Here is a 22,059-nt window from a genome sequence, read left to right as displayed (position 1 = left end):
AATCACAAGGGCACTAACTCTGACAGTGTTGAACCACTGCACCAGTCTTCCAGATTCTTTGTTACATGAGGAAATTTAATACAATTTTTTTAAAGCTACTACTAGTTGGGTTTCCTATTACTTGTAGATAAACACATTTCTAATTGGTGTCTGGACTAATAAAACATATCCTGGTAACTGAAGTGCCCTTTTTTTTGGTTAGAGCAGGCACAGGTGTGTAAGTGTAGGATCAGCATCTGGAAGAGTGCTGAATTGCTCTGATGTGTGCTGTATGAGGGAAGGGTCACAGACCACGCATGCCCTCCTCAGTGGCAGTGTTGCCAGATGTGACTTTCGAAAGAGGGAAATATTGAATGAAATAGAATAGAAATATCTAAAATATGTGTCACAGTGTATGCGATGTAACCTCCTCTGACTCCCTACAAAAATACTTCAGGAAAGTCTACATTGCTCTCTCCTGCTCTGTATGAGTAGATTCCATTTAGTGGATCCAATGAGGTGCTGACTTCTGCACCCAGATTACTGCTGCAGAGGGAAGCAGAGGACCAGAGCAGAGTTGACATTGGAGTGATCATGTCATCATGTGGTTGTTGAAGGAAGCAGGAGGGCATAGATAGATACCACATGGGCCCTGGAGCCCAACAGGCTCTGGCACTAACTGATCCTATAGTCTTGAGTAAGTTACCTAGCCTCTCTGAGCTTCAGTTTTCCCATCTGACCCAAAAGTAATGTCTACTTTGAAGGATTGTGGTAAGGACTCAAAAAGATTATACAGGTCAAATGACTAGTCTGGCACATGGTAAGTGCTCAGTGATCATTTATTATTATTATTATTATTATTATCATTATTGAAGTAAAGAAGGAGTAGAAAGATGGAAAAAGGAAAGAAGGAAGGAAGTTAGTTCTGTATTTATTAGATTGCATGGGACCACTCACCGTTCTTTTCCCTTTGACAGTCCATGGCCCTTGTAGTTTTGATTCTGCAAGGAGAAAAAGAAAGTGATGTAATTGGTTCTGCATATCCACCCTGCCTTCCCAGCTCAATTTACTGCCGATATTAAAAGGCTCAAACCATCAGATGCAACATTGCCCAATTCCTGAGACATGAAACAGCCTGGCCAAGTTCACACTGGTCAGCATGTGCCCACCAACTTGGTCCTTGGAATAAATCTCCAAGTGTTCAAGGACCCACCTCACAGGATTGTTCTGCAGGCATGACTTAGCTTTTAGTGCTCCAAAGGTCCAACCCTGAACCCCAGTTTTGAGGGCTGAGTTCAGCAGGCTCTGTGAGAAGGAACTGAAACTTGAATGTTTGACTAGATCCATGGTCCAGAAGGGGGCTGGGTCAAAGACTCAGAGCGAAGTTAATTTCTTCCACCCAAAATGGACCGTTCAAATACTCAGTGGGGTGTGGGTATTATTTTGCTTCTACCATTCCTTTAGTCCTGGTAGACTGATCCCTAATGGCAGGAATGAAAAAAGAAATCAAAATAGTCTTGTGCAGGATGACCATTGCAACTTGGACAGATTTGTCATCTACATTAGTTTTCTATTACTGCATAACAAATTGCCACAAACTTGATGGCTTAAAATAATACAAATTTATGTCTTGCAATTTCCATTGGCCAGGAGTCTTAGGCATGGCTTAGCTGGATCTTCTAGCCAGGTCTCACAAGGCCACAACCAAGGTGATGGCCTGGGTTATGGTTCTCGTACATGGGCTTGGGGTCCTTTTCCAAGGTCATTTTAGATTGTTGGCAGAGTTCAGTGCTTGAGGTTGCCAGACTGATTTATTTGCTTTTACTGTTTACTTGCTAGCTGTTGACTGGGGACTGCTCTCAGCAACTAGAGGCCACGTGCAGTTCTTTTCAACATGGACGCCTAGGCAATTCACAACATGGATGTTTGCTTTCTTCCAGGCCAGCAGGAACTCATTTCTCTGACTTCCAACCCTCCCCACTCCAAGTCATCCACAATAGAGTCCTATGTGATGCATGTCATATAATCATGGTAGTAACTATCCCATCAAATTCACAGGCTCCACCCACACTGAAAGGGAAAGAATTATACAAGGTACATACACAAGGGGTGAGAATCTTGGGGATCACCTATAATTCTGCTTACCACACTATCCTATCCTTCAAAAGAACCATTAGAAAGGGATAGAGGATACTGCTTTATGAAACTGACAGAAATTAGCGCCTACAAAAGCAAGTGAACTCTTATCCCAGGAGACATTCAAGCCCCTGTAACTCCCCCAGCACTAGTAAGGTGTCCTACTCTTTTTTGGTATATATTTTATACTCTTTCATGTTTTCAGTTCTATTTCCTTTATGTTTATCCAGTCTTTGGTTGAAACACTTTTCCTTTCCTCACTGAGTTGCATTGACTCTTCTGTCAAAATTCAGTTGGCTGTGTATATGTAGGTCTATCTCTAGACTGTTTTACTTATTTGTCTACCCTTAAGTTACTACTGCACTATCTTAACTATAATAGTTTTCTAGTAAATCTTGAAATCAGATAGTATGAGTCCTCTAACTTTGTTTTCTTCAAGATTATCTTTGCAATTGGGGGTCATTTGCACTTCAATATAAATTTTAGAATCAGTTTGTTAATTTCTGCCAAAAAAGTGTGTTGGGATTTTATTGGGAGTGTACTCAATCTGTAGATCATTTTGGGAAGTGATATTATCAAGTATTAAGGCTTCCAATCCATGAATATGGTCTATCTCTCCATTAACTTAAGTCTTCTTTAATTTCTTTCCACAATATTTTCTAGTTTTCAAAAAATAAATAAATAAATAAAAAATAAAAAAATATTTTCTAGTTTTCAGTACAGAAGTCTTGGACGTTTTAAATGAAATTTATTCATAAGTATTTGATTTTGTGATGCTATTTTAAAAAAACATTTATTTATTCATGAGAGACACGGAGAGAGAGAGAGGCAGAGGCACAGGCAGAGGGAGAAGCAGGCTCTTCACAGGGAGCCCGATGCAGGACTCGATCCTGGCTCCTGGGATCAGACCCTGAGCTGAAAGCAGATGCTCAACTGCTGAGCCACCCAGGTGTCCCTGTGATGCAATTTTAAATAATATTTTTAAATTTTCATTTCCCAATTATTCGATGATAGAATATTGTGGTAGGCAGAATAATGCTCTTCCAAAGATGTCCAAGTCCTAATATCCCAGAACCTGTGAATACGTTACATTACAAAGGGAAATTAAGGTTGCAGATATAATCAACTGACTTTAGAATAGAGACATTATCCTGGATTACCTGAGTGGGCCCAATGTAATCATTCGTTTTTTGTTTTGTTTTGTTTTGTTTTCTTATGAGAGGGAATTAAAGACATGGGGGTGCCAATTCATGAGAAGTAGAACAAGGGGTAAGAAGTAGGCTAATGGCAGGGAGGATGATGGATTCCAGAGTATTCCTTTCCCTTCTTTGGGTCACATTTTTCCCATTAAAGTGGGTGAGTTGGCCGGTGTACTCCTAAAGGACAGAGACTTGGGCAGCCTGGGTGGCTCAGCGGTTTAGCACTGCCTTCGGCCCAGAGTGTGATCCTGGAGACCCAGGATCAAGTCCCACGTCGGGCTCCCTGCATGGAGCCTGCTTCTCTCTCTGCCTGTATCTCTGCCTCTCTCTCTCTCTGTGTCTCTCATGAATAAATAAATAAAATCTTTAAAAAAAATAAAAATAAAGGACAGAGACTTGTCTAATTCACTTCTGTGTCCTTATTGGTAAGAATTTAGAGAAGTCATTGATTAGCATTTTAGGATGGGCATCTATTCCATTATGAATGGATGGATGGGTAGGCAAGGGGGAGGCGGGATGAATAGATTTCTAGGAGCTTTTCCAGGTCAGGAAATCGAAAATTCTCAGGTTCCCCCAGGGTCACAGAAATCGCTGAATACAGTTTAGAATCTCAGATTTTCGTAACTTTCCCGCGAGCAAGCCTGGTGGTGGACTCGTGCAGCTCCTCCGCGGCGCGCGGCCAGCCAGGGCTTGAAGTTTCTTCTCTGAATTCATCGTTTTCCGAAAATCCCACTCGATCCAGAATCATTTCGCGGAGACCCCCCCCCCCCCAAGTCGGAATGCCTCCGAGGCCTCCCCCCTTCTCTAAGGACGAGGAAAGCATCTGGATTCCGCGGCACTCCTACCTTCGGGCGCGACATGGTACGATTCACCAGGGCCGGACCCAAACCGCCACCGCAACAGCTCCAGCCTCCGCGTCCCGTTGCCAAGGTGATGGAGGCCGGATCCTCCTCTCTGATTGGATGAGCTAAAGGCCCTCCTCCTCGCAGGGTTCGCAGTCTAGTGTCTGATCCCAGCACCCGAAAGCTCTTGCGCGCCCGGGAGGCCCAGACCCTCTTACTTCGTTCGACCTTTTTCTCCCAGCCCCTCTCCTCTGCGACCCTGGGGCGTACACGGCCAGAGAGTGGCTGCCCTGGGCGGGCACGGACTGCCCAGCGCTTCCTCCAGCTGCATTTCGCTAGACCTAAGAGCGCTCTGTCTGAAAAGTTGTCAGCTTTTGGTAAATGCAACGGTACAAAGTTTCCTTACTGGATCCCTTACTAAGTCGCCTTGTCATTTGGATAGTTGGTAACGCAGCTAGTCAGACTTCTGCTTTTTCTCAGCCACTCTCTCTAATTCTTAGGCACCAACTCCATACAGGATTCACCTCAACTCCTGCTGTAGCCTCCTGATGAGTCTGCCAGTGCCCACTCCTGCCCTATCCATTCTAACTCATTCTTGGCAAGGTAGTTGAAGAGCTTTTTAGAACACAAATCCGATACTCTCTCCACTGCACCTAACTTGAAGTAGCAACTTATTCCTCATCGCACTCTGTATTGGCTCCCTGCTTTCCCTACCTCACTTCTCCACTGCACTGGGTCTTCTATAGGCTAACCAGAGCTGAATAGAAACTGTTTTTTAAAAATGTGATGTTTCACAGCAACAAAATATAAGTTATGTAGGAATATATCTAATAAAATATATGCAAGACATTTTATTAATGACAAATTCTTATCAAGCCTCTACTCTATGGCATGCCTCACTCTTGACTCTGTCCTCACAGATACAGCAATGAAGGAAACCAACAAATATCTGCCCTTGTGGAGTTTATATTCTCATAGGGAAAGTTACAAAACATTGAAGGACATTAAAAAGGCCTGAATAAATGGAGGGATATATATACCATGTTCATGGACAGGAAGACTCAATATCAAAAATGTGTGATTTCTTTCAAATCCAACTAGGACTTTTGAGAGACCTTCTCAACCCAAGAAATGCAAATATCAGTGGAATAATATGGGGATCCTAGAAACAGATACGGGTGTATTTGTGTATGTGTGTGTGTTTTAACTTAATGTACAATAGAAGTGGCATCATAAATTAGTGGGGAAAGTATGGAGGACTCAGTAAATGGCATTGAGAAACTGGCTTTCCATAGGAGTGAAAAATAGGGACGCTTTGGGTGGCTCAGAGGTTAAACATCTGCCTTTGGCTCAAGGCCTGATCCTGGAGTTCCGGGATCGAGTCCCACATCAGGGTTTCTGCACGGAGCCTGCTTCTCCATCTGCCTGTGTCTCTGCCTCTCTCTGTGTCTCTCACGAATAAATAAAATCTTTTAAAAAAAAGGAGTGAAAAATAGATGCCTAATTCAAATAGGCTAAAGAATAAATACAGCAAACAAATGCTTCAGACTATTAGAAAAAATATTTAAATATATATATATATATACATATATGTAATATTTTATGATGTCAAGGTGGGAAAGGATTTCTTTTTTTTTTTTTTTTTTTAGGATTTCTTAATAAAGTACAAGTCATAGTGGAAAAAAGTTAACCTGACTTTCTCAAAATCTAAACTGCCATATAACAAAAGACATTATAAGTTTAATTAAAAGACAAGCTACATAAATAAATAAATTAATTAATTAATTAATTAATTAAAAAATGTTTTAAAAGGAGGAGGACACCTTGAGGATGTAGGGAAACTCAACTTTTATATGCTATTGGTAGACTCACACTAATAAGGCAATTTGCAATATCTCATAAAGTTGAAAATGCACACAACTTACAATTTGATTCCACTACTGGACATATATCCTACAGGCTCTCTGAACACAGCTGTACAACCCAGAGACTATCACTTTGAAGCTAATGCGCAAGGTGGACATTTTTCCCTAACAAGGATGTTCATTGCAACACTCTTATAATTATGGGAAATACTAGGAACAATCTAAATGTCCACTCATAGTGAGATGGATTAATAAAATGGAATATATTTTTTTCTTTTTTAAGATTTTATTTATTCATGAGAGACACAGACTGAGAGAGAGAGGCAGAGACACAGGCAGAGGGAGAAGCAGGCTCCATGTAGTGAGCCCAATGTGGGACTCGATCCTGAGACTCCAGGATCACGCCCTGGGCTGAAGGCAGGCGCTAAACTGCTGAGCCACCCAGGGATCCCCAAATGGAATATATTCTAAAAAAATATTATGCAGTGATAAAAATTAGTGGTCCAGATCTATATCAACATAAAAATATCCTCCAAACCTACTGTTTTTTTGTTTTTTTTTTTATTATAGTCACACACACAGAGAGAGAGAGGCAGAGACATAGGCAGAGGGAGAAGCAGGCTCCACGCACTGGGAGCCCGACGTGGGACTCGATCCCAGGTCTCCAGGATCGCGCCCTGGGCCAAAGGCAGGCGCTAAACCGCTGCACCACCCAGGGATCCCCAAACCTACTGTTGAATGAATAAAAGAGAGTTATAGAATGATAAATATTTTCAAAGGTTGAAATTTGTATTAATTTTGAACACAACAAAGTATATTCTACAAAATATGGTTACATTGGTATTAAAAGTTTAAAAATGCAGGCTAGAGGGGTGCCTGGGTGGCTCAGTCAGTTAAGTGTCTGCCCTCAATTCAGGTCATGATCTTGGGGTCCTGGGATTGAGCCCCTTCTCAGCAAGAGGGCTGCTTTTCCCTCTACCCCGCCTCCCCTCTCATATTCTCTCTTAAATAAATAAATAAAAATAAATAAATAAATAAATAAATAAATAAATAAATAAATAAAATCTTTACAAAACGTACAGACTAGAAAGATGCCACCAGATTCCTGATAGTGGTTTCCTCTAGCGATAGTGAAGGAAGAGGAGAGAGGATAGGAAACTTTAACTATTTTAAGTTTGTTTGCAATGTTTTGTTTTATTTAAACAACACAGTTGAAGCGAATAGGCCAAGGTATTCTTACCTGGATTTATTTTTTGGTTTCTGCCCTAACAAGAAAAGAATATCAGTACCATGACTGAGGGAGAAGTTTAGGATGCCTTGGGAATGTCTAACAGTGGGGTCTAACCATTTTTTAGTTGGGGTCAGCGAGGATTGGCAGGAGGAAATGGGATTTAGTCTGGCAAAGGGGATGGGAAGAACATTCCAGGTGGAGGGAACGGCGTGTGCAAAATTGGAAATCAGAGAGAGGGAAGCATGTTTGTGGAAGCAAATGCAGATGGGTGACCAGGAAAGAGTGGGAAAGAGGGAAGAGATGAAGCTGCCAAACCCCTATGTTGTTGCTGTGTCCTTTGTCCTTTATTACAAATCTGAAAACAGAGCTCTAGTGAGGGGAGCAGAACCAGGGCCTCCTAACTCCCGGTCAGGTGTTCCATGATAGTAATAATGATAATAATGATGATGGGTCATGTGCTGATCTCTCTACTAGGAACTTGAAATATATCCTCCCACTTAATCTCACTACAGACCTATAGAGGTTCTTCCATTTTACAGATGATGAAACCGAGATTCACAAAATTTAGGAAATTTACTCAAAGTTACAGAGACAGAAGCCAGATCCCACAAGGCCTTGATTGAACATTTTCCTTAAGGGCATTGGTGAGTGTATTAGGTTCCTACTGCAGCTGTAGCAGCTGTAATTACCACAAACTGAGTGACCTAAAAGAACACAAATGTATGAGCTTACAGCTTCTGAGGTCAGAAGCCTGAAGTAGGTTTCACTAGGTTAAGATAAGGTGTCGGCAGGGCTGGGCTCCCAGGAGGCTCTGGGAGAGAATCTGTTTCCTGGCTTTTCCATCCACTTTCCTTGGCTCATGACCCCTTCCATCTTAAAAGTCAGCAATCATACCACTCTGACCTCTATTTCTATCATCAGATCCCCCCTGACTCGATTCTCCTGCCTCCCTTTCTCACTTACAACGACCTGGGGAATGACATTGGGCCCACCCAAATAACCCAGGACAATCTTTCCATCTCATGGTCAGCTGATCAGCTACTTTAATTCCATCTCCAGCCTTAAATCTCTCTACTCATATAACGTAATGTACTCACAATTTCCAGGAATTAGAGCATAGACCCCTCTGGGGAGATGGTTATTTTGCCAACCACAGTGAACCACGCAAAAGGGTTTTAAGCAAGGAAGTGATAAAGTGAGACCTGCATTTTAGCATCTTCATATTCCTGGTTTTATAAAATAATCTCTCCCTGACTTATCTAAGGCAAATTGAACTTTTGACAGGTAACACTTTCGAAGGCAGGACAGTTCATTGACATCAAATGTGTTAAGCCTTAATAACTACATCTGGTGTTTTTACAGGGTTTTTAACATGATGGAGTTCCTTTGTACATGCGACCTGATTATTCCTCCAACAACCAAGTAAGAGTGCAAAGCACTGTTAATTATTGCCCCTTAGTGGATGAGGAAAGAGACCTAGGGGCATTTGGTCACCTGTCCTGGGCCATGGAGCTGCTAAGGCCAGGGCCAGGACTAGGAACTAGTGTGAGGACTCCTCTGTCAGTATTTCCTTATGCCATCTCTGGGGTGGGCATTCTAGGAAACACACGTCAGACAGTACATCTTTGGTGCAATTTTTCCTGTATAACTTGGTGCCTGATAAACATTTGTTGAATAGATGAAGCCCTGCTCTCACTTCCATGGCACAAACAGTGGTTTTCAAGGCAGGAAAATGGGGAATGGTCCTAGAATTCCTCCCTTTCCCCCACATCCAATCTACTTGCAAAGTCCCATCAGCTGCGCTGCTGAAATATTAAGTCTGTCCCCTTCTGTCCAGTTTCCCTGCTCCTGCTGTGTCCCAGGGCACCACTGCCTCCCTGGCCTCCCTGTTTCACCTTTCTAATATATTCATTCCAGATAAGGGTCAAAGTGACCAACTTAAAATGTAAACCAGATGACACAGATGGCCTCCTTTGTTACGTTCTCCCACCAGCTTTTTATCACACAGAGGAGGAAAACCTAAACTCCCCATGATGGCCATACTCAGTCCTGTAGGCTTGGTTCCCCACTCCCTCGTTAGCCTCAACCCCCTTGGCACACCCTTTCCACCCTAGTCCCACTAGCCGTTCACTAAGGCCAAACTTTTCCCACCACAGGGCCTTTGCTTATCTTCTTCCTTATGCTAGAAATCTCTCTACTCTTTTTTTTTTCTAAAATTTTATTTATTTATTCATGAGAGACACAGAGAGAGAAAGAGAGAGATGCAGAGACACAGGCAGAGGGAAAAGCAGGCTCCATGCAGGGAGCCTGATATGTGACTCGATTCCAGGACCCCTGACCTAAGCCAAAGGCAGATGCTCAACCACTGAGCCACCCAGGTATCCCAAATCTCTCTACTCTTTAAATAGCTGGGCCTTTCTTCTATGTCAGGTCTCAGCTCAGATGTTGCCTATTTAGAGAGGTTCTTCCTGCCTCTTTCTATTTCCTTTCCTGAAAATTGTGAGCATTTGTAAACAATTTTTCTATTTGCTTATTTTGTTTGCCTTCCCTCCTAGACCTGAGATGTCCGATATGTAGCTCCCAGCCACGTGTTAAGCAAGTGACATGTGGCTCCTGAACTGAGCTGTGCTCTAAGTGTAAAGTGCACACTGGGTGGTAAAGACTTCATACAATAAAAAGGAGGTAAAATACCTCAATAATTTTAAAATATCAATTACATGTTGAAATGATAATATTTTGGATATACTGGATTAAATTTAAAAACATTAATTTTTAAAAAGATTTTATTTATTTATTCATGAGAGACAGAGAAAGAGCCAGAGACATAGGCAGAGGGAGAAACAGTTTCCCTGAGGGGAGCCCAATGCCAGACTCGATCCCAGGACCCCAGGATCACACCCTGAGCTGAAGGCAGACGCTCAACCACTGAGCCACCCAGGCGTCCCTAAATAGATTATTAACCACCTGTTTCTTTCTATTGTTTTAATGCGGCTGCTACAAAATTTAAGATTACACATGTGACCCACATTATATTTCTATTGGGCAGTGTTGGTCTACATTATTAGCCAACAAAGGTAGGAACCCTGTCTGCTTTAGCCACCTGTGTGTCCCTAGTACCTACCATACAGTAGGTGCTCAGTAAGCATTTGTTGAATAAGTCAGTTTTTATGAGAATCCTAAGCACAAAGAGAAATGAGATAGGCAGCCTCAGGTACATTTTGAATTTGAGGAAGAAAGAAATGCCAAAGACAGTTTTATTTCTCTCTAGTCACTGCATTTCAAACAGGTTCTGTCACCAACATTCCCCCCATAGTCACCTACTACTATAGGTGTAGGGCAGAGGGTGGCTGGAGGAGCCAGGTTGGCTCAACTGCTTCGATTTCAGACCCACAGGAGGTGCGCCGTCTCAACTACTTTACATTCTTCAGCTTTGGTCCTAGCAGCCAGAGAGGGCTCTCCTCGGTGCATTGAGACACCTGGATATAGGATAGCTGGGAGCCAAGGGCAGTTGCCCAGGGTCACCCAGCAGGTCAGAGGTGAATAGGATCTGGAACCTTTCCAGGTCCAGGACTCTGTGGACTCTAACTACATCCTCCTGTAGTCTTCTTTACTCCAAGGGACCCAGGTGTCTGGAACATCTCCCCCCTCACATTTTACGCCTGATCTCTTGAGGCCCCTAAGGGCAATTATGCCTGGTCTCAGCAGAGTTGACCCAGATGGCACCATCCTCATAGAGGCCAAAGTGGATGGGATGAAGGAGGGGGAGGGAGGATGGACGGATGGATGAATGGATGGACCGAGGAAGGGATGAATGGGTGGACTGGAGGACGGGAGGGCAGATGGCCGCAGGAGTGGGGGAGGAGGAAGGCTGGCTGGAGGATGCCTGCATGGGGGCGGGGCAGGAGTGAGGCTGTTCCGAAGGAAGGAATTACCCACACAGTATGTGAACGTAGGGGGACCCGCAGCGATCCAAGTCCAGCCCCCCGCACGCTTCTGCTGGGAAAGCGCGGCCAGGCCCAGGGCCCGCGGGGAGGTCGGGGCCGCGCGGGGGCTGGGATCCGAGCGGCGGCGGCCGGGGGCTCCTCCCGCCCCCGCGCCCACCCGGCCCGCGCCAGACGGTGCCAGGTGGGGGGAGCGCCCCCGCCCCCCTCCGGAGGTGGCGGCCCCACGCGGCCCAACAAGCTGCCGTTGTCCCGCGGGCCCTGGGCCCGGCACACTGGGGCTTTGTCCAGCCCCCCGCCGCGACCCACGGTGGGGGGGGCCCCACATGACCAAGGGGGTAGGAGGAGCCTGCGGCGGCGGCGGCGGCGGCGGCTCCACCACCATTTCCCTCCCTGGCCGGGGGTCGGCGGGCGGCGGCGGCGGCGGCGGCGGCCGGGCAGGGGCCCCTGTTCCCCGTCAGGCTGCAGGCGCCGGGCCTGGGCCAGCAGGGCAGCTGCGAGCCGAGCGCTCTCCGGGCGGCGAGCTGGGGGTGCGCCCGGACCCCCGCCCCCGGGATCATGGGGAATGGCATGACCAAGGTAGGGGGGCGGGGATCGCGCTGCCCGCCCCTGGCCGCCCCCCGCCCCGCCCGGCGGCCGTGCCCGCCTCTGACCTTCTGGCCCTCGCCCTCAGGCGCCGTGTGTCAGGTCTCGGTCTCGGCGACTCTGTGACCCCGCATCCTCGTGTCTCCGCTTACGTCTCTCTCTCCGTGTGTCTGCCTCTGCCTGCTTCTGTGACTGTTTCTCGCTGGCTCCTTCTGTGGCTCTGTCACTCCCACACTCCGTCCGAGCCCCCTGCCCTGTCTCCGGGGGTCTCTGTCTTCCTTGTCTCTGACTCCTGGGACTCTCTCAGGTGCTGTTTCTCCATTCTTCCCCCTCTGCCTCTGCATGGCCTTCCTGTCCTGCCTTCCCATCTCCCTCCTCAGAATTCCCCACCGCCCACCTGGCAAGTCTACCTCTCCTCTGACCTTTCCAGCTCTCACCCCTGCCCAAGCTGGCCTGCCCCCCACCCCTGGGGCAGAGTCCAGGCCCAGGAGGTGGGGGCAGGAGATTGCTCCTTGAGTCCTGAGGTCCAGACACCTGTCACAGGAGGAGGATGGGTTGTGGGCCCCCAGCTACCCCGTGGGAAGCCTTCATCCCTACCCCACTGACCCCAGCCTGTCTCTCCTGTAGGTACTTCCTGGACTCTACCTCGGAAACTTCATTGGTGAGCACTGCCCATTCTGTCCCAAGGCCGTGGCACTCTGCCTGTCCCAAGCCTGTGTCCACCATTCATGCTCTGGCCCACACACCTTGGAAGCACCCAGGAATGGGACCGGGGGCAGGGAAGCAATGCCAGGCTGGGAGGGAGAAGGCGCTCATGAGGACTAAGGGTTATGTGGGCAGGGAGCGTCCCCAGTGCAAAGGGTTCAAAACGCCTGCCAGATGCCAAGCAAGTCTGCACCTCCTCTGAGCCCCAGTATCTCCAGTACAAGGCCCACTCACTCTTAGAGCTCTTACAGCCCTGAGGTTCTGGGTTGAGGCCTGTTTGGGGGTGCTGCTTCTAGTGGAGAAACTGGGAACCTTCCCCCTACAAGCTTCTACACAGAGAGGAGGTCTCTCGAGACTCGATTCTGCCCCAGAAACGTGCTAGTGAGCACTACCCACTCTGTCCCAAGGCCATGGCCCTCTACCAGTCCCAGGCCTGTGCTAAGAGACCAGCTGATTCTGAGACTCCACGCATTTCCATGTGGAGTCAGAGAAAGCTTCAGAGAAGAAGGGGCATCTGCACCAGCACAGGGCTTTCCCCCTCCACCCCTGCCTGCCCCCCACCGGCCTTGGCATAGATGTTCCACTCCCACAAATCTGATCTCCTCCTCCCTGGGAGCCACCTCAGCAGTTCACGCCTCAAGCCCATGAGTATTGGGCTAAGTACTCATGCCTCATGGGCGCCTCAAGCCCAATCTTAGTATTGGGCTAAGTACGCTCTGAATCTTAATCTTCATGGCCCTTCATGTAGGCCATGAAGTTGCCCCTACACTCCCATGCCCAGCCAAGGTGGCACATAGTAAGTACTCAGTGAATGTGTTAAATGAAGTAGACATATGGAGAGAGAGGAGATATGTTTTTATTCTGATTCTAAAAGAGCTGCATACACTGGAATTCCAGGCCTTAGAGATGGCCATTGATAGAAGTGTGAGGTTTATCCCTGGGTCGGTTTTCATATATCTTTGTGGATACAGATGTAATATTTAAAACAAAAATGCATTCTGCATGCTGTTCTGTGACCTGTTTCCTATTTGTTAGTATATTGTGGACAGGCCTTTCTATCCAATGGCTGCACAATATTCAAGTATGACTATACCATTATTTATTCAGTTCTCTCATGGTGGATGTATAGGTTGCTCCCACTTTTTAACAATTTCTGGTGTGTTTACTGTTATGAGCAGTACTACAGAGAACATTATCCTCTACACACAGCTTTCTGGGTGAGCAAACCATTCTGTAGACAGGATCTCTGGAAGTAGAGTTGCTAGGTCAAGGATATGCCAGGAAAGGGTGTTTGCCATGGAAGGAAGCATGAGCAAGGCTGGGAAGAGGCTGGGCTGTTACTTGTGGGAGCCATAGAGATAAGACTGACGCCTAGGGGTGTGGTGGGACCTGTCATGCCAGGAACGCAGGTGTCCAAGGACAAGGGGGCTAGCAAAGGGTGGGCCAAAGTGGAGAGGGAGGGGTGGGGCAGGGAGCTGGGCAGCAAGCTTCCACCTTTCTAAGTTACTCTGACTAGATTGGCACAGGCATCTCGTTTCTTTCAGATGCCAAAGATCCGGACCAGCTGGGCCGGAACAAGATTACGCATATCATCTCTATCCACGAGTCACCCCAGCCTCTGCTGCAGGTACTCCCTACCCCCGTCCTTGGGCTGCGTACAGTTGTGGAGGGGAGCTTTAGACCCCACAGCACTCATTTATCAAGTACTTACTATCTGCTGGGTCCTGTACTGCCTCCCCGACCCATAATAGGTCATTCTGTTAAAAACTGATTTGTTTTACATTAGCATCCCCATTTGATCCCTATTTGGCAACTGAAGCCCAGAGAGGTAAAGAAACTTGCCTAAGGCCACACATCCACAAAGCTAAGGAGCTAGGATTTGATGGTCTGACCCCAGAGGCCTCACCCTGAGCCATAAAACGGCCCGTATGCGGGGTTCCCATTGCCCAAATGAACAGATGATACAAATGGATGATTCTGGTTTTTAAAGCTTGCTGTGTAATCTCTGGGCCTCTGATCCCTCAGTCCTGTCTGCCCGAAGAGGGGCTGTTGTGAGGATGCCAAGGGGCTGCAGGAAGGTGAAGATGTTTTGCACACTGTAAAGCATGGCCCCCACTGGGAGGGTTGGTGCTGGTATTATAGAGTCCTAGAAAAGAGGGGTAAGGATGTTGTAACCCAGAAGAGAAAAGTAGGAAATCCAGACCACTTATTCTGTAATCTTGGGCCCAGGGCTTCACCTTTCTGAGCCTCCATTGCCTGATCTATAAAATAGGAATTTATTTATAAAGATTTATTTATTTATTTGAGAGAGAAAGAGAGCGAGTACAAGCAGGAGGGTAGAGGGAAAAGAAGAGGGAATCTCAAGTAGACTCTCTGTTGACCATGGAGCCCAATGCAGGGCACGATCTCACAACTCTGAGATCGTGACCTTAGGATCACAACCCTGAAATCATGACCTGAGTGGAAACCAAGAGTCAGACACTCGACTGACTGCACCACCCAGGTGCCCCTAAAATGGTGACTTTATAATAGTACATGCCTTACTGAGTTGTTGAGAGCCACATAACAGTCAACAAATTACAGCTGATATAGCAAAGTTAATCATATTCTTATCCCATAAATAGAGCCGCTTCCTCATCTATTAGAATGTATGTCACCCACTAAAGGGGAATAACTGTGGGTGGAAATGGGCTCTGAAGATCTGAGACCCAAACCAAGTTCTGTCACAGGTTTACTATGTGACCTCAGACAGGTTCCTTTCCCTCTCTGGGCCTTAGTTTCCCCCTGTGTCAGAGTTAATGGTCTCTAAGATCACACCTCCAATAATCTGTGATTCTTGGTGTCATTCATACAAGAAATTTCCAGGTCAGTGCAGCCTGATTTTGCTTTATAGAGCAGGCTTGTTTTGGAGTATTTGGAGGATGCAATCACTAGATTGCATGGAGTAGGTTGTCCAGTCATGAGTAGATTGACTAATGAAATGACTGCCTGCCAAATGAGTCCCCACTCCAACAGTCTTACCTCTTCCCACAGCAGCTCTGCCTCCCCATCTATCCGTGAATTTACCAGTCAGGGTTTGATGATGCCAAGCAACCCCAACGCCAAATGTGTTGCAAAGTGAAATTGCAAACCTTGCAAAAGATACAGGGTGGTGTGACCTTGGGAAAAATGAGTCCCAGAAGGACTGGAATCTCACACAAAGCCATTAACAAGTGAGGACCTGGCCCGGGGTCCCTTAGCCAGGCTGGTGGTGGGCCTGGCACTTGAAAAAGAGTAATTTGAATATAAAAGGATTAAAAGAGGTCCTTGAGAAAAGTGATTCTTGGAAGAGGAGCTCAAATCAGCTTTATGATCTTGTGTGAAGGTTAAGCAAGAAGTAAAGAATGTCACAGCCAGTTTGTGGGAGAAATTACAGAAAACTCATCCCTTGATTATTTGAATAATTAGCACATACTTTTAAAACAAATTTAAAAAAATATTTTATTTATTTATTCATGAGAGACACACACAGAAAGAGAGAGAGAGAGAGAGAGAGAGAGAGAGGCAGAGACACAGGCAGAGGGAGAAGCAGGCTCCATGCAGGGAGCCCGGAGTGGGACTCCATCCCGGGTCTCCAGGATCACGCCCCAGGCTGAAGGTGGCGCTAAACCACTGAGCCACCCAGGCTGCCCAGCACATACTTTTATAACTGCAGTTGATGAGCTATAAACTTATGTTAATGGTTTTTGTTTCTTGTCAAGATAACAAAATCCGTTGTGCCCTTTTTAAAATAAGTAATCTCTACACCCAACGTGAGGCTCAAACTCACAACCCCGAGATCAAGAGGTGCATGCTCTACCCACTGAGCCAGCCAGAGACCCTGCTTTGCCCTTTTTTGGGTATGATTTTTGTAAACCTCATTTGGAGGAGAGTCATTGTTAGTTGCCCTTTTCCACTTATTAAATAAAAAGTCCCTGGATCCTTTTTATCAAGTCCTCTTGCCCAAATCACCTATGAGGTTAGGATACCATCTTCTCAGAAGGTTCTGGAACTCAGAGCTGGGAGGCACTCAGAGGTGATATCCACCCTCTTTAGATGGAGGGGGCAGCAGTGGCTCAGAGAGGGGCAGGAGCTGGCCTGGGGTCCTGAGGTGCTTGGGCAGCCCTGGCCAAGGTCAGGGGTGCAGCCAAGGGCACCCCCACTGCCCATGTGTGTTTTGTACTTACAGGACATAACCTACCTTCGCATCCCTGTGGCGGACACCCCTGAGGTACCCATGTAAGTTCTCTGGAGGCACCAACAGAGGTGTCTTCTGTGGTGATGGGAGGGAGGGTGGGGGATGGTCTGGGGGATGACAGAGAGGACTCATGCCAAAGAGCTGTCCTGGGGACCCTAGCACAAGTGGTCACTCAGACCTATGTTTGACTCTGTCTCAGCTACACCCTTGCCTATTGTCCTGGCCAAGACCTGTAATCTTCCAGAGCTCAGTGTCTTTAGCTGTGAAATGGAGAGTACCCTGTCTAAGGACCAGATGCCCCAGCAGATTTGAAGGGGTCAGGCTCAGCCATTTCCTGGCCTTGGAGTTAAGACCTCCGGGCTCCAGCCAGGCTTTGCCATTTACTTGCTTTGTGACCTTGCACAAATCGCTTTCCCTCTCTGAGATCAGATGGCACAGGTTGAGGATCTAGGACAGGGCCTGCATGTAATGGGGACTCAGGAAGCAGGATTTTTATGTTTTGTTATTAGCAGCAGTACCTCCCAGCCTGGAAGTAACCCAGACAGATATCTCTCCCAACCCGTTGCTGACCAACATTGTCCCCAGATGCTCTGATTGCAGACCCTGGAAGAGTGGGAGTCCTCTGTCCCCTCACACCCATTTCCTTGAAAGATAAACCCTCCATGCAAATAGGATCCACTGGAGAGGCACTCCTGCCTCCATGGTGGGATTTCTCATTATTGGCCTCTTTCACTGCCTGAAATGCTGCCATTGTTAATTCACACCACCTCTACTTGTTCTATAGTACAGGCCCCTATTCTCTGCCTAGGCTGGCTGACCCGAAGACCCAGGGCTCTTGGCACCCCATCAGTGTGGAGGGGGACAATTCCTAGGAGAACATGCCCCCCAGTGCTCCCTACCCTATCTCTTTCTTCTCTAGCAAAAAGCACTTCAAAGAATGTATCAACTTTATCCACTGTTGCCGCCTCAATGGGGGGAACTGCCTTGTGCACTGGTGAGTTAAGAGAGGAATGATGGGAGGAAGTAAGGGGCTGTCCTCTGTGTCACACACGCGCGCACACACACACACACACACACACACCCTATGGGGAATGTGGAACCTGGGATCGACCTTCTCCATCCTGTCCCCATGCATGACAGTCTACCATTCATCTGATGGAGGGTGATCGGGGGCTCAAATCAGGGCTCTGTCCCTTACCAGCAGTGTGGCCAAGGCCAAGGAGCTCTTTCTCCCTGAGACTCCCATTTCCTCTTTGTAAAATGGAGAAAAACCTACCTGCTGAGCACCTACCCTATGCTGGGCTCAGGGCAGCTCTGTAAGAGCCCCAGTCCTAAGAACAGCTCCTTCAGCCTGTCTGTTGCCCTCTGCCCCTCCTTTCCCCACTCCAGCTGCACTTGACAACTCCCCACCCTCCAAATCCACTGAATCCCACCTCATGGGCTTTGTACACTGCCCAGAACATTCTTGATTGACCTTTACCCATCTTTCAGGATTCAGCTTGATGTCATTTCCTTGGAAACCCCTTCCGTCATCCCTCCCTATCTCCTCTACTAAATTAATGCCTTTTCCTATATGATCTCTTAGCTCCTGGATTGCTCTTCAGAGCAGTTATCACCACCTGAAATTGTTTCCCTGGTTAGTGGCCATCTCTCCCAACCGTACTGTAAGCCCCAGGATGGCAGAGACCATGTCTGTTTTATTCTCTACCATATCCCCAGTACCTGAAAAATAACAGATGGTCAGGAAATGTTTGTTGAACAAATGAATGAAGTGATGTTTCACTCAGGCCTGTGATGTGGGAGAGTGCCAGGGGGATACTCCAGGCATAAGGAACAGCATGGGCAAAGAAAGTGGGAAAACAGGTCCTGGTAGGCTCTCTATGATGGAAGCTCAGAGTCTGAGGGTGGGAGAGCTGCGGTGTGGGGATGGGGTGTGTGAGGGCAGGGCATGGAGGAGATTGGGCCTTACCTGAAGCCAGGGGGGGCCGGGTATCCCAGCTTTGCAGGCATCTCCCGCAGCACCACCATCGTGACGGCATATGTGATGACTGTGACGGGGCTAGGCTGGCGGGACGTGCTTGAAGCCATCAAGGCCACCCGGCCCATCGCCAACCCCAACCCAGGCTTTAGGCAGCAGCTGGAAGAGTTTGGCTGGGGCAGTTCCCGGAAGGTAGGGGCTGGGGCAGAGGCAGGAGCTGGGCAGGGCAGGGAGACTCTTCCGGCTTGAGTTGAGAATTGATTGGAAAGAATTTAGCCTGTGCTTCAGACCTAGCAGGAGATTTTTCTGGGGATCTCGAACTCATGACCCTTAGCTAATCTAGCCCCTAGGTGTATTTTGTGTGGTCAGCCAGATGTTTTCTTTTCCTTTTTAGTTTAGAATTTGGATGCCTTTGGGCCAGACTGTGGATCCTTCAATTTGACAAGGGCCCAGCACTGCATGCTCTACCATTTGAATGTTTGATCCCTTTGGGGAGGAATGTCCATTCCCTACTCCACCCCTGGTTTCCTGATGAGGCCAAAGCATCTCCTTCTCTTATGCCCACGGGGCAGATGGCACATGGAGATGTCAAGAACCGACACCTCCCTGGGAATTAGGGATGAGAGACAGAAGCAGTAGGTGCAGAAAGGCTCCCCTCGAGTGGGAGTGGCCCGCTGGTACTCAGGCTTATCTTCAAGGCTGCTTGAGGAAAGGGGCAGGCAAAGAGGAAGCCAGTGTGGGTGGGGTTGTTGCTCAGGGAGGAGGGTTCATGTGGTCCCCACGGTGCTGGGGGCTTTAGCAGGTCTGCAAGATGAAGTGTCAAAGGGGAAGGAGGCTCAGGAGAGGGAAGGGACTCCGAGGAGGAGGGCACTCCATGAGGGCCCTGGAAACTGCAAAGCGAGGGGGAGAGGATGCTCAGGAAGGGGAGGGGCTAGCGGGGGCTGGGAAGCTCGCGGACCGGCGGGAGCGGCGAGGACTGCGGAGGGGACCGCCGGCCGCCTGGCACCGGCCGACCCGTCTCCTCCACCCCCGTCCAGCTCCGCCGGCAGCTGGAGGAGCGCTTCGGAGAGAGCCCTTTCCGCGACGAGGAGGACGTGCGCGCGCTGCTGCCGCTGTGCAAGCGCTGCCGGCAGGGCTCGGCGGCCGCGGCCGCGTCCCCGGCGGCGCACTCGGCGGCCTCGGAGGGAACCCTGCAGCGCCTGGTGCCGCGGCCGCCCCGGGAGGCCCACCGGCCGCTGCCCCTGCTGGCGCGCGTCAAGCAGACTTTCTCTTGCCTCCCGCGGTGTCTGTCCCGTAAAGGCGGCAAGTGAGGATCCCGGCCCGCCCCGCCCCGCCGTGGCGCCCCTCTGCCTAACGACTGCCCCCCTTCGGGGCCGTCTGGGCCTCCCACGGCCTCCAGGACGGGCCCAGAGCCCGTGGGAGCCCGCGGCGGCCTGACCCCGCCCCCGCCCCTGATGCCCGCGCTGCTTGTCTGCGTCTGCAGTCCGTGTGTCCTCCATCCTTGCGTCTCTGTGTCTGGACCGGCCTGCTGCAGCCACTTGGTGCCTTAGTCCTTGGGCTGGGGGGAGGGGGCACCCGGGCCTCCACCCTTAAAGGCAGCGGGAGTGGGAGTGGGTGGATGGGTGGGGGGTGGATGGGCCTGGAGGATATTAAAGAGACACAGAAGCTGTCTGTATGAGCCTCTCCTGGTCATTCAGCAAGGGGCAGGGATGCAGGAGCCCGCCAGGGGCTGGAGTCTGCAGGCAACAAAGCCGAGGTTGGGGGGGGGGGTCTGTGTCCCATAGGGCCTGAGGAGCCTGCCACCTCCCAAAAACTGCCCTGGGCTGGGCTGAATCCTGAGACTCCATTCACTGCCCTGACCCCCACACCTATCTCTCCATGGAGTCCTGGTCTCCTGAAAAGGCCCCTGAATCCCTCCTTCTCTATGAATCCCTTTCCCCCACTGAGCCCTTCTGCTTCTCATCAGCTCCTTCCTCTTCCCTACTCACAAATACTAGCTAGTGAGCTTTAGAGCGCCTCCTTCTTGCCTGAGTTTTTATATGCATGAGTTCTCTTAACCCCTGGGAGGAAACTGAGGCTCAGAAAGGGTAGGCTGCTTGCCTGAGGACAGCCAGGGTAGGGGAGGCTGGATTTGAACCTGGACAGTCTGTGTTCCATGGTGGCTGTTAAGAAGCAGTTCCTTGGTGCTCATTTAACTGGATTATTTGGGGCCTTTTCAGTGGTGACTTGTATTCAGTTCTTTATATACTTTGCATATTAACTCCTCATTGGATATATCATTTGCAAATATCTTACCCCACTCAAGATCCTTCCCACCTGGAGCTTAAAGGCCGGGGGGAGGCGGGGGGCAGCCACTGAGGAGGGAAGGCCTCTGGGCAGCCCAAGCAAGCAGCAGAGTGACCCCGAGGGTGAACAGAGGTCATCGGAGCTGAGTTTTCTGAACTAAAGGTAACTTGGAGTTGAGAGGGGTCAGAAAAACCTCTAAGAGCCACCTGTATGGAGTTCCTTTCCTGTTATGCACTGAGCACTGTGTTCAGGGCTGTGGGGGGAGCCCAGATTCCAGTATTGGGGGGTGGGAAGATGGATGAAATAATCCTCACCTGCTGCCCAGCCTTGCCCTCTGAAACTGAAGTTGGTGTCCAAGGTCACCAGATAGCCAGGGGTGGGGCTGGGAACCCCATCCTCCTAATTACTATGACTCTGCCACCCAGAAAAATGAAGAGATTGTCTGGCACACTTAAAATTCCCGCTAAGATGTAATTATTACTCTTGGATTTAATCCTATGAAATGCTTTGGGCCCTGCTGGAGCCCTACAGGTGAGTCTGAGTCGTGGCTATAACTATAGAGGGGTCAGAACTGAGTGGTGGCTAGCATGTGAGAACAGAGGGTGCGGAGCATGAAGAAAGCCCCCCGTGACAGTTGCTACATGAAAGATAGTACTACCAGCCGCTGGTCAATGTGACTGGGCATCCAACTCTTTGCTTGCTCGGAGTTGTAGTTTCCCCCCTGTATGCAACTAAGGGTGGAGTAGTCTGAGCGACTAGACCTCTTTCAAATTGCAACCCTCCTTTGACAATTAAATGAAAGATACAAACCCTAGAAAAATGCACAGACATGAAAGAGTTTGTATATACTTTCTGTGGGTGTGGGTGTCCCTAAACCCCAGGTGTAAACTGTTGAGGGATAGTGTGGGGCACTGTTTAGGCTCCTGGGCTTTGGGAATAGAGAGACACAGGTTCAGATCTTGACTGCCTCCAGGTACTAGCTTCATGACCTTGCTACAGGGCTTTAATCTCTCTGAGCCATTTTTTGTTTTGTTTTGAGAGAAAGATTTTATTTATTTGAGAGAGAGAGCATGAGAGAGAGATCACAAGCAGGGGG

At 48.6% G+C, this 22,059-nt stretch overlaps 2 protein-coding genes and 1 long non-coding RNA gene across 13 annotated transcripts in view; 2 read left to right on the top strand and 1 right to left on the bottom strand.

The window, feature by feature from the left end:
- TTLL9 (tubulin tyrosine ligase like 9) overlaps positions 1–11,986 on the bottom strand; it is a 70,539-nt gene extending 58,553 nt beyond the window's left edge. For 3 of the 9 annotated variants that reach the window (XM_072800496.1, XM_072800502.1, XM_072800497.1), the window contains exons 1-2: positions 4,160–4,273; positions 937–980 (exon numbers count right to left, since the gene is read on the bottom strand). In XM_072800496.1, the coding sequence (XP_072656597.1) occupies positions 937–980; positions 4,160–4,174 (59 nt within the window). In that variant the 5' untranslated portion in view covers positions 4,175–4,273. Of the gene's footprint in view, positions 1–936; positions 981–4,159; positions 4,274–11,846 lie in introns of those variants that run through there. The other 6 variants (XM_072800501.1, XM_072800499.1, XM_072800505.1 and 3 more) reach the window with 5 other exon arrangements.
- LOC140618290 (uncharacterized) lies at positions 4,009–9,939 on the top strand. Its single transcript, XR_012018479.1, has 3 exons — positions 4,009–4,533; positions 8,615–8,674; positions 9,808–9,939. It is a non-coding gene; the product is annotated as an uncharacterized lncRNA (long non-coding RNA).
- On the top strand, positions 11,505–20,299 carry DUSP15 (dual specificity phosphatase 15). 3 transcript variants are annotated; one of them, XM_072800510.1, is made up of 7 exons: positions 11,505–11,531; positions 12,406–12,439; positions 14,028–14,110; positions 16,691–16,740; positions 17,619–17,693; positions 18,698–18,869; positions 19,715–20,296. In XM_072800510.1, the coding sequence occupies exons 1-7, from the start codon at positions 11,520–11,522 to the stop codon at positions 19,985–19,987; spliced, it is 699 nt and encodes a 232-aa protein (XP_072656611.1). In that variant the 5' UTR covers positions 11,505–11,519; the 3' UTR covers positions 19,988–20,296. The 3 variants fall into 3 exon arrangements, with proteins under 3 accessions (XP_072656611.1, XP_072656612.1, XP_072656610.1); XM_072800511.1 differs by lacking the exon at positions 11,505–11,531 and adding an exon at positions 11,616–11,723 and having other exon boundaries at positions 19,715–20,299; XM_072800509.1 differs by lacking the exon at positions 11,505–11,531 and adding an exon at positions 11,617–11,772 and having other exon boundaries at positions 19,715–20,295.
- The last annotated feature ends 1,760 nt before the right edge of the window (positions 20,300–22,059 follow it).

This window comes from Canis lupus, chromosome 26 (genome assembly GCF_048164855.1).
Source record: "Canis lupus baileyi chromosome 26, mCanLup2.hap1, whole genome shotgun sequence".
NCBI classification, from domain to species: Eukaryota; Metazoa; Chordata; class Mammalia; order Carnivora; family Canidae; genus Canis; species Canis lupus.
Note: the sequence above shows the minus strand (reverse complement) of the source record. Positions and strands in the feature narration are given on the sequence as shown.

What these genes read in the sequence shown, in the direction of transcription:
- DUSP15 (XM_072800509.1), top strand. Translation starts at nt 11,752, where the DNA reads ATGGGGAATGGCATGACCAAG. An exon ending in CACCCCAGCCTCTGCTGCAG is followed by an intron (nt 14,111 to 16,690) that starts GTACTCCCTACC and finishes TTGTACTTACAG; the next exon opens with GACATAACCTACCTTCGCAT. An exon ending in GACACCCCTGAGGTACCCAT is followed by an intron (nt 16,741 to 17,618) that starts GTAAGTTCTCTG and finishes TTTCTTCTCTAG; the next exon opens with CAAAAAGCACTTCAAAGAAT.